The sequence below is a fragment of the Emys orbicularis genome, chromosome 1 (assembly GCF_028017835.1).
Source record: "Emys orbicularis isolate rEmyOrb1 chromosome 1, rEmyOrb1.hap1, whole genome shotgun sequence".
Taxonomy (NCBI): domain Eukaryota; kingdom Metazoa; phylum Chordata; order Testudines; family Emydidae; genus Emys; species Emys orbicularis.
In genome coordinates, this window is record NC_088683.1 from 116,265,006 (window position 1) to 116,277,177 (window position 12,172).

The following is a 12,172-nucleotide window of genomic DNA, read 5'->3' on the forward strand; positions in this document are numbered from 1 at the left end:
GATGTTACCCTGCACTTCCTTCTCTTGCTCCCCTTTACAAACTTATTACTCTTATTGTACTATGTCTGAGATAAGTTTGTTAGCTCCTTGGGGGTATGAATCAGGTCTCTGCTGGTACTGCAAGGCACCTATCACAATCCTCGGTGACGTCAACAACAACAACAAAAATAAGCTTTCTGGTAAGCGGTGCTCAAAACTGAATGAGAAACTCCATCTGCAGTGACAATATTGCTATAAACAGATAATATAATTTCCATGTATTCGTGTCAACTTTTCATGTTTGTTCTTTTAGTTGGATGCCAAAATGGACTGAAATGCAAGTCTCATTTGCTAGTCACCATGGGTTTTGTTTGTTTGTAGCACTACTGCTATCCAGATATTTCCCTCCGACTGGATCCTGTGTTTGAGCTTGTTTTGTCACCAGTATATTAACTTGTAACTTTCCATTCTGAATATCAGTTATTTTCTATTCATGTTCGAATATCTATAGATCATCTGTGTTATGCCTCTGTTCCCACTAGTAATGGCAATGCCTTATAATCTAAAGGGACACTATAAACCTGAATTTTTAAAAATTGACTTTAAAATCCAGTTTGATACAGCACTCTAAGTAATACGTCCTGATTTTTTTTTTTAATTCCTTACGTTTTAAAGGGTTTTTCTGTTCACCTCTTTATTTTTATAGAAATCTTTCTAGCAAGTGAAAAACTGATTGACATTGGACAATGGTGTAACTGATCTTGATGTCCATGAGAATATACAAAGCACATAAACCAAAAGATAGCAATCAAATATTTTAGTATACAGGTACACCATTCAGACAAATGTGATTTTTCAAGTTGGCGTCCCTTTAATTTTATGGGAACACTGTTTTCCCACTACTCCATATGATTAATGAAAACAGATAAAATGGGATTTATGAGAGATCCCAGTGGTATCAGATTACCTCCTTCCCCCAAACAACACAATGTTCTCATTAAATCTTCACTCTTTATTTACAGATTTTCAGGCAATTTTTAGTCCATTTGCCTGTCGTAATCCCAATCCTTACTTTCATTTGAAAAATTAATTTGAATATCATTCTTTACTAAAATCCAGAAATTACATCTATCAAGTTCTCTTCTCATATTGCTTTTTGATAGAATTATAAAATTAAATCAAGCTTATCTGCCTAGTTTTTTGTTTTTTTTTAAATATAAACCATGTTTCTCAATTCTTATTCCTTCTAATTCCATTATACTTCTAAGTGAACACAATTTTAAAAGGTAATGATGAGTTCATCTATAACCACTAATTCCTCTCATCAGGTAAAGGGAACACCACATATATCAAAAGTACAAGTTATGTGACCAGAAGGAAACATACTAAAAAAAAAAAAAAATCTAATAAATGCCTATAGAACAAATAGCACTTGTTTACAAACAGACTAACCTATGAATATCAAAAACACTCAAGATTATTAAAACCCACACTTCATTTAGTGACGCTTAAGGTTGCATCAAGACACTTCCAAACTCAAAATTGTGAAAGCATGGAATTAAAGGGATAGGACAGGAGAAGTCTCATGCCACTTTTACAGCGGAACGTGCTCCAACTTTCCATGAGGCTTTCACTTCCATCTCCAACAGATACCAAAAAGCCATATATATCACAACTTCAAACTTGCACTCTAGCCAAAAAAAAAAAAAACAACCTCAGACACACTTCTATCAACAGTCACACAATACAAGTTTTTAATGACGTTATTCTGCCTTAACATTGTGGTTTAATAAGCGCACGTTATTATTCCTAACTAGGGTTTGAGACTGAGCATGCAATGAAGTAGACTTGTCATCACCATCTTTTTCCTCTACTATTTTAACAGATTTCTCTATTTACTCCATCATCCCACAATTGCTAAACTGAAAAATCAAGTATTTTTTCTTTCATATCAGAAAACACTGTAACAGGATCCAATTATGGGTTTAAGTACTTCATCCTTTCAAGGGACACCATCAACTTGAAAAGTCACTTCTATGAGATACACCTCTACCCTGATATAACGCTGTCCTCAGGAGCCAAAAAATCTTACCGCGTTATAGGTGAAACCGCGTTATATCAAACTTGCTTTGATCCGCCGGAGTGCACAGCCCCGCCCCGCCCCGGAGCACTGCTTTACCACGTTATATCCGAATTCGTGTTATATCGGGTTACGTTATATCGGGGTGGAGGTGTATTTTTAAACTTCTATTATTACAAGTAGCACCTAAGATTATTATAATTGATAACGTAACTTTTTTTTTATTACTTTGTGCATTTCCCAGCACTTTTTATATAGTACGTTAAATTGTTTTTTTGAACAGTTTCCACTGCAATTATCTCCCACGCTAACACAGAAATGTTTTCAAAATATTAAAGTGTGATTGTCAAACCACAAACATTGGCACAGGAACTCGGGGCAAAAGTGTTGCCTGCAACTTTTAACTCTTCTAAAAACTTCTCTAGATTTGAAGCTGTTCGTGTCACTTTAATAGTATCACCTTTTAAAAGATTAGAGCAACATTGGCTTTTCTTTCCTTCCAGTTTAAAGATTTTTTTAGAAATAAATTATCAGCGGTTCAGTAAGCTCATTAGTCAAATCCCTTAACAGCCCAGAATGCATCCTTATGGCTTATTTGTCTTTACTCCATAATTTCCAGTATTCCCAATCTGCTTTTTGTTTTTAAACAGGATTTCCCTTAAAACTTTGTTAAATTAAGTAGTAAAAGAAAAATGTATCTAAGCCATTTTTCAGTTATTAATATCACTCCTCATCTAATAAGTGACCTGCTTTCCAACATTTGTAAAGCCATCCTTATTTTCTAGTGTTAATCTTTTTTACTTCTCTTCCTTTCCTTGCACGCCTTTACTAAGTTATTGCTTGCCTTCCCCACCATTCCCATTTACAAGAGTTTTATTTTGGGATAATGGGAAAAAGAATAGGACTGGTTAAAACATATCTTTGAGAAGTCTTTCCAAAACCAATCTTCCTCTACTTGTTCCTTCAGTTATTTTTCCAGAGGGTTTGTAGCCAGTTCTGGTTTAATTATAGTATCTAAAGATTCCCAGCCTTCTTTTACAATGGAGAATTTTAAAATATCCTTCTCTCACATCTCTATTAAATTTCTTAAAATCTGGCTTTCCTGAAATCTAGTACCTTTGTTTCACAAATGCAGCAGTACCATACTTAATTCAAGTAACTTGCAGTCGCTAGTTCCAAACTGTTGCTATTCTCATTCTTAGCTAATTGATCTGTAAGTAATAGGACCACAATGCTTTCTCTGCTTTTTAGAATGTAATATTGCCTCTCACTTAGAAACTCTTCTCAGATAAAGAGATCATCAGTTAACCATAACTGTTACCTGCAGTTGGATTACTGGCAACATACTCTACATAGGTCATCTTCATCTGATGCAGAATACAGGAGCATGTTTATCTGATGCAGGGGTTGGCAACCTTTCAGAAGTGGTGTGCCGAGTCTTCATTTATTCACTCTAATTTAAGGTTTCGTGCGCTGGTAATACATTTTAATGTTTTTAGAAGGTCTCTTTCTATAAATCTATAATATATAACTAAACTATTGTTGTATATAAAGTAAATAAAGTTTTTTAAATGTTTAAGAAGCTTTATTTAAAATTAAATTAAAATGCAGAGCCCCCCGGACCGGTGGCCAAGACCCGGGCAGTGTGAGTGCCACTGAAAATCAGCTCGCGTGCCGCCTTTGGCACGCATGCCATAGGTTGCCTACCCCTGATCTGATGGATATTCACATCTGAGGCATATTAAACATGAGGGTTCTGGAGGCTCCCCAGCTGGTTTAGATACAAATCAAGGTGTTCACTTTAATCTACAAAGGGCTAGGTGGTTTGGATTCCTGCCTACAGTAGAGACTGCTTCTCCCCATAAGCACCTGCCCTGCAACTAAAACCTGGAACATTTTGCAAACAGTCCGTAGATTTGCAGTCATGCTATCTGCACGTGGCAGCAGGGCGTTCTCAACAGGAGAATAAGGGACAGGTCTCTGTTTTGAATTCAGTTCCCCAGTTAGTCCAACAAGTTTATTAGACCTTCTGAATGCATCATAAAAAATATTTGGGCTTTTCCTGATTAAGTGAAGTGAGTGAGCTGAGTTTCTCATAGCTTGGAGAATTCACTTCTTTCATTTCTTTTATTAAGTGCTAAAATAATTGAAAGCATGCTTAGATTTTATAAATCATTTTTGTATAAGTCAACAATAAAGAGCTTTGCAGACTATATGTGTAAAGATAACTCACCCACCAATGAAATGCAGCAGCTGTTCTGTGCCAGGAACACTACGAACAGTTTTTAGAAGGAAGAGTGAGGAATACCATTGTTTTACTGAAACTACTGAAAGCAGTCTTGTAAAAAGAGCGATGAGATCTTAATGATGTAGTGTCTCTTTTATACCTCATCTGAAAAAGACACAATAGCATAGTGCCCCCTAGACAATGGCTCAATACCAACTCAGAAGAGTTCCACATACTTGGTGAGGAGCAGCAGTTTCTGTAACATGCTGGATTTTTCTTGGGTAGGTATCTCCCATCCATGTACTGATCACACCCAAGACAACGTAGTTTGAGAGATCTCACATGATCACAGCCTAGGACTATTGCTGTGATGTTTTTGAATATGGTTACATTATACAAATAAATATAGAAAGTCTGCCAGAAAGTGAGGATATCAGATAAAAGACAACCCTGTCTAAATGAACCATAACCTAAGAGAAACAAAACACACTATTTACTAAAGTGGAGGGATACTCAGCAAAAGTGAGGAGAAACCCGAGTGGCATGAGATGTGCACTTTAGAAAAAGACAGACATGTTTTTGACAGCATTAGATATGGAAAAGAAATTTCATTGTGCTTAAAATATGTCCAGAATGGCATGGCGCAAATAGTAAAAAAGATTAAATTAAAACCCAGCTTTCAGCCACGTCCCACTGACTGGCCAGCAAGAAGCCACTAGAACGTGCCACATGGACCCATCCAAAAACTTTCAGAGATTCTCTTTTCACAATGAGCATTTTATTTTATAAGAAACAGAGATGGCCTGCTTAAACAAGACTGCAGGGAAAGAAACAAAGAGGAGGAAAATCAGGCCAAGACTGCAAGGTCTTTTTTGATGTACTGACATGTGAAGTGATGCTGTTTCAGTTTGAAGGGAAAGTTACTGGCCGTCTTTGTGGAATTTCGATATTGCCTAGTAAAATATCAGATGTTGCTGTAGCAATAATAGCCTTAACCCACACAAAAGAGACCACTTATTTTCAGGAGAAAAGCTGTGGAACTGGAACAGATTTCCCAGCCATCACTCTGCATTTCCCCTCCCAGCTGCAAGCTCTTCACAAAAAACTGTCCGTCAATCTTGTGATAATTGGTCCCATTTCCACAGTTTTCGACTGACTGCAAAGCCTTAGCTGCACACACGCTTACATCTGCTTAGCTAAAGGTGTGTCTAAAATCAAAATTTAGTTAAATGGATGCAAGCCCCGTGTCGACACACTTTTATATCAATTTACAACTAGCTTATATCCGTTTCGCTTGCATTGGTGCATTCACTGAGGCAAACCAACACAATATAAGCCAGTTGAAAATATGAAAATAGTTTAACTATATCTGTTTATAAAACCAAACTTTAGTTAAGCTGATATGATTTCTGTGAATAGACCAGGCCTAAGAGATACATGTCTCTGGAGTTTAACAAAAGGACTGCTTCCTCGTGGCACGTTTGAGTGGGCTCCCATGGCCAGACAAAGGCTGTTGCACTCTCAGTGCTATTGCACTGGTGCAAAAAATAAATGCACTCTGTCTATAGTGGCCAAGTAATGTGGGTACCTGGGATTTGATGCGTCTGGTTCTCTTCAGCACAACGTTCATTCTTGTGCCCTGCTTTGGGGAAGCCTGGGCATCAGAGCCGAGGTCCTCTGCCTCCACTTTTTCCTTAAGGTCCAAGTTTGGCTTTTGGATGCCCTAAAGGATCAGAGCACAGAAGGACACTGGGTTGATTGATCAGGGGATCAGACTCTCTATGGTCTGTGAATCATCCTGTTTGTTGAGGAATAGGGCTACCAGTGAAGTCATACTGCAGTACACATGCCATTTGGACAAGACAGAAATCACTGCATGCAGTCTGAAATAAGAAGATTGAATCTTGACAGCTGCCTAACAAAGAGTAATAAAGACACCTTCCCAAACAGGTACATCACCCTTTGCCCTGTTTCCCATTCCCGACAAAACTGATCTCACACCTATAAAAGAAACCTAAAAGTACAATCACTACTCCAGATCACAATGCAACTTCTAATTCTATTCTTCCAAATGTGAAGAGGTGCTGCTTTGATGAAAGTAGTTGCTGCTTTCAGGAGCACAGAACCACATGTGACAGTTTAGTATATAGCAATAAACGGACGCAGTTTGAATCTTTCTATCATGAAAGGGAACAAGTCTCTCACCATAAGGCTAACCCCAGACTGGAAGAGTTCATAGGGGTACAGTATCCGTTCATAGTGAGACTTCAGCAGTGATCCAGTGCCTTTTCCTGGCAGGTAGCCTAGCCGACTAGCTACTTTGGACCATTTCTTCTCTTTAGTGACCACCTCAAAGCCTCCTTTGCTGGCAACAATCTGAAACAAAACACATTTTATTTATTTTTTTAGAAACTTTTTTAAGGATGATTGGGTTCCTTTAACCATTGTGTATGAACCATACATGACTATACAGACCAAACCTTCAAAGGTTCTGTGAAACTCAGAGACCCACACTTATGATATGGGGATTTTTCCTGCCGGGGCAGTACTTTAACAAACGCATCTCTGTCTCTGTCACCTGATGCATTTATTAGAGCTCTGTTGCTCAGAAATGAATAAAAAGTGTGTCTCTTTCTGCGTGGCAGAGTATAAACAAGCAGCACTTCTCAGACATGTTGGAAAGAATACAAACCCACTGTCAGAACAAAATAAAAAGTCAGCTCTCATCAGATGTGCAGTCTGATGAAAAACACAAGAGTCTGGCCAGAAGCAGAGTCAATTCTAACAGACCCAATACAGAAGGAAGCGTTGAAGCTCAGGACTCCAGAATTACAAAATTCTCAGAGAACCCTGGATGAAACAGAAACTACTGTCAAAAGTGGAGACACTGACTTCACCTTCCAACTAGATTAGTACTGCCGCAGCAACACTATTTCAATAGCCATTGAGTCTATCAGTTCACATACAAAGTCCTCTTTGGCTACATATGACTAATTTATTTAACCTGAAAAACAGTCCATTTGTCTCCAAATGAAGGTCATAGTGGCACAGGGAATGCTTCCTCTGAACACTGTCCACATTTCTACACTCTCTCCCCCTTTTAAGGGTCACTGAGAAACAGTTTAAAACCAAAATAGACCAATCCTGGTTTCATTTAAATTTTGTAGATTCTAAACATTTCTACACATCTTAAGTTTGGTGGTAAACTTTTTCCCTCCTCAAAGAGCCCAAGTTATATGCCTAACACTGCAGGGACTGATGGAAACGCAGACACCAAAGCATTATTACTGCAGTGGAACTAAAAAGTGAAAACCTTATCAATTTAGCTTCTAAACTGAGTAAGTACAAAAGTGTAACAGCCTAAGTGAAAAGTAATTTAGATTTTAAATAATCAGTTTTTATAATCGTTTAACACAAGTAAAAATTAAAATCACACTTTCCTCTATTTCCTTTGTTTTTTCACATTACAAGGTATTCTCCAGTTCAGTTTTTAAAAATAATTAGAGAATCCATTATGTAAAGCTATGATTACACCTTAGCTTAGAATAACCAAGCTTTATGGAGTGCCCATAATGAGTTAATGCAGCTGTGACTCACTCTGTAAGATGAGCAACATAGTGAAAGCAACCAAAATTTATACCCACTCATTCTGAACAGTAATGGCCAATTACCTAGACACTAACAAAATAAAAACAATCTTCGCAATCATAGGACAGTGAGTTTCCACTAAACAAAGCAAGTAATTTGTGCCATCAACTAGGTAGACAACTAAAGTTTTAACTCATACAGAACTGAGGTCCCTGCTCGAACTCATGCCAGTGTCCCAAATATCATTCCCACTGGCATTATGCAAATACTATTGTATCATTTCCTAACAAACCATGGCAGACATGGAAATAAACCTTCAATGCTTTCCAAAGACAGCTAAGCAAAGTTAAACATAGACAGCCTTATGGGCAATGTGTATGAAAAACAAATTCTTCTAAAGCATAATCTTTTAAAGCAATGTACCCTACCCAAGGGTGCCAGAACAAGGAATGCAGCAGCACCCGCAGCTTGAAGTAGTTTCCATCATATACAGGGTTTACAAGTTTTATTCAATGGCTTTCAGCACCCTCACTCTACAAATTGTTCAACGCCACTTACCCTACTGCACACCCTACCAATTTCCACTCACCTGAGACAAGTACATTTTGATGAGTAAGTGGAAACTGGATCTTTGATCTAGCAGTGCTAGTACCACCACACATTCGTAGGCCTAATCTACACTAAAAAAGGTTTGTTGCTACAGCTATATAGGCAAAACCTTTCTTGTGTAGATGCAGTTTATATTGGCAAAATACTGCTTTTAACAGCTAAATTGGAAAAAGGCACTCTTATTCCAACTTATACCAACATAGCTGTTCTAGGCTCTCCTTCCGATTCGGGGCTGGCACCTATTATGCTGGCACACATTGCCCCCGATGAAATAATTATTCCAGAGTAGCTATTTTGGTAAATTTCCAAGTATAGACATGCCCTTAATCTTGCAAAGAGCTCTACACTCCTACAGCTCTGCCCTACAATGTGTAGAGAGCAACTAAGAGAAGAACTGGCCAATAAAGCTACTGGTTAATTTTGCAGGACTTTCACATTGAGCCACCAACACAAATGTAATTGTTATCTGTACTTGTAATTGTCCGCCATTTCCTTATAATCATTCTGGTTACAAATATTTTAAGTATCTCCTTGTTTTCACAGTATATCCAGCACACAATCTGCACAAAACTGCTACTATCACCCCAGGTAGTCCCCTGCTTCCCCAAATCCCGAAGAATCTTACTCACCTTGCTCAGAGAATACAGATCCAAGATTTTTCTCTCCACCACAGGAATTTTTAAAGTGGAACCTTGAAGTTCCCAAAATTTTGCTAACTGATCCAAGAAGTCCAGTTTCACTCTGGTCATTGCCTATAATCACAACAAGAATACAGATGGGTCTGACCCTAGTCAGACATGAGACATGCCTAGAATCTAGACAGAAAGGACTCAAAGGACAACAGTATTTACATGTTCATAATACAACTATGAATGTGACAATTTACTATTCATTTGCCCTGTAAAACAACTGGAGGCAGAAATGTCAATAATGGAGAAAATCTTCATAAACTTTTGTTTTAAACTTTGCACTCTTGTTGGTATCTTAGGAGACAATTTCCTACCCAGAACAATTTTTCTTTTTAAAGCCAAGATGTAAACTCGTGAAAAAACAAACAAACATTCTAGGCAGGAATGTAAGATCATCTATTAAATTACTTGTTAATACTAAAAAAAAAAAAAAAATTGAGGAACAGCAGACCTACTACATGCCTTGGGCTGTGCCAGAAGGTCCCCTGGAGCGTTTCTGGAGCGCTCTGTGTCCTTTGTTGCACAAGGAGACTCACTCACAAGCCAAGAGACAAATGAGGCTTGATTCACAAAAGAACTGAAGCAAGGTGATGCTCAACATCACCTTGCCTAACTTTTAGGTGTCTAGAAAAATCACTGGGATTCACAAAGCCTGGGTTAGGTACTCAGACTTCCCATACAACAAAGAAGTACATAAGAATGCCATCCCGGGTCAGACCAGTGGTCCACTTACCCCAGTACCGTCTTCCAATAATGGCCAACGCCAGATGCTTCAAAGGGAATGAACAGAACAGGGCAATTATCAAGTGATCCATCCCCTGTCAAGCAGTCCCAGCATATGGCAGTGAGAGGTTTAAATATGGAGGGAGATAGGCACGTCAGAACTGGATTCACAAAAGCAAACACTCTGAGTGGCTCCTTGCCCAAGCTAGCCAACGGGAGATGTGTCCTCAGCCCTGCCACTCTCCAGGAGTTCAGGACCTAATTCCAGTTACAGGGAGGCACCCCAATTTGTTTGGGATTCTCAGCTGCAAACCCTCTTTTGGCATTAGGCACCTACATTGTTTTTTGGTTGGTTGGTTTTTTTGTTTTTGTTTTTTGCAAGAAGCGGGGGGGAAGGGGGGAAGGGCGGGCTTGAAGGAGGAGGGCGGGAGGGAGTCAGGACCTCCCTTAACTTTTAGCCCAGATACTGAGGGAGCCCCACATCAGAATATCCTATAGGCCAGTGGTTAGGGCACATACCTGAGAGGTGGCCGATCCCTGTTCAAATCCCTTCTCCCACTCAGGTGGTGGGAGGACTTGAACTGGGGGTATCCCACATCCCAAGTGAGTACCCTATCCATCAGGCTCAAAATTATGAGGGAGGTCCTCTTCTACCTTGATACGGCCCTGCAAGCATGTTAGGCAGAGGAATGCCTATCTTCCCCTGATTCATGTATCACTCTGGGGCTTAGGCATCCAGACGCCTAGAGTGAGGCTGCAGTGCACATACACAGAGGCAAAAACATAGGCATCTAGGGAACTTTTACTGCAAAAACATAGGCACCAAACCAGTTTACCAACCTATAAGGTTTGGCGGTAGCTGAGCAGGGATTTTGTGAATGCCAGTGGGGCCTGACTCTGGAACTCAGGCGACTAAAGTGGCAATAAGGCCCCTATGTCCTTTTGTGAACCTAGCTCATTATGGTTTGGTATCTGAATAGGACAGGGATTTAAAAACTAGTGTGGGGAAAGGAGAGATACCTTTGGAAAAAACTGGACAGAAAGGGACTTGTACTAATTTTTAAAAAGACTTCTGTTAATTTTTAGTCCTAAAAATTAACCTGGCTAGACCTATAAAAGGAACTATTAGTGGTGGTGTTTTTGTTGTTTGTTTTTAAAGATTTAAGAGGTATTATCAAAGTGGTTAAATATTAGGCAATTTGGGGATTAAGAACAGCAGTAAATACCTTATGAAAAAACAGTGCGGAGTTCTGAACACTAGCTACTCTTACTACACAACATGGTCCTTAGCATTCATTTTAGATGTTTCCAGATGAGGATAAAAAACTTCTTGTGGTTATTTTGAACAATAAAATAAAAACCAGACTTCTCAAAGTCTTTGAGAGTTACTTTATCCAAACTCTGCTAGTGCCAATTGTAAGCACTCATGTGGTCTGTGGGATATTAAAGTCTACCAATCCAGAAACCAGTCAAGATGCAAAACTCAAGCAAGGAGACCTATTGCTTTGTGTGTGAATACAGAATTATGTCAATGGTGCAAAAGCTCACCTCCAGTTCATTCAAGCGCTGGACTCGTGGGGTAAAACGAAAACTTTGTACTTCACATGCAAATGGAGGCTGCCAGTCCTAAACAGAGAAAGAGACAGACAGATTTTACTGCTTCAAAGATATAAGGACTGTGCCATAACTTCTCCCACAAATGCAAAAAAGTCTCCTGAGAATTTCAAAACAATGCAAATCAGCAGCTGATCACAGAAAGAGCAAATCAAGGATTTTTTAGTATTCTAATCTGTCTGAGAATTTTCCATTTTAGAAAAGCACAACAACTTCATAATTAATGAGCTTCTCCCAATATGAGAGTTAGGAGTAAGGAAAAGCTATTGAGTTGCCTCAATACGGAACCCACGAAAGTAGAAATATAAACTATATCATAGCTTAAAATATTTAGATTGATATTACCTTAGACCAGTGGTTTCCAAACTTTAACAGCCCGTGAACCCCTTTCACTAAAATGTCAAGTCTCACGAACCCCCTCCTAAAAATGAATATTTCCAGATATTCTTCTCCTTTACCCAAGTGTAAATTATAAAAGCAGTGATCTTAGAAATATAAAATTTGTTTTTATGACATGCTTATTACACACTACTAATTATTTATCATTACAGTATTTTTATTACATTATGAAAACGGCAACACTCTTCCAAGATCTCACTTTCGTAGCTTATATCACTTTGAATAAGCCTGTTATAAGACAAGACTCCTATGTTTCATCAAGGA

At 38.6% G+C, this 12,172-nt stretch overlaps 1 protein-coding gene across 1 annotated transcript in view; it reads right to left on the minus strand.

Moving 5' to 3' along the window:
- The window catches only part of KDM5A (lysine demethylase 5A), a 72,536-nt gene that overhangs the window by 57,838 nt on the left and 2,526 nt on the right, over nt 1–12,172 (minus strand). The window contains exons 2-5 of the mRNA XM_065399196.1: nt 11,444–11,521; nt 9,113–9,235; nt 6,492–6,662; nt 5,875–6,009 (exon numbers count right to left, since the gene is read on the minus strand). Of these exons, the coding sequence (XP_065255268.1) occupies nt 5,875–6,009; nt 6,492–6,662; nt 9,113–9,235; nt 11,444–11,521 (507 nt within the window). The remainder of the gene's footprint in view (nt 1–5,874; nt 6,010–6,491; nt 6,663–9,112; nt 9,236–11,443; nt 11,522–12,172) is intronic.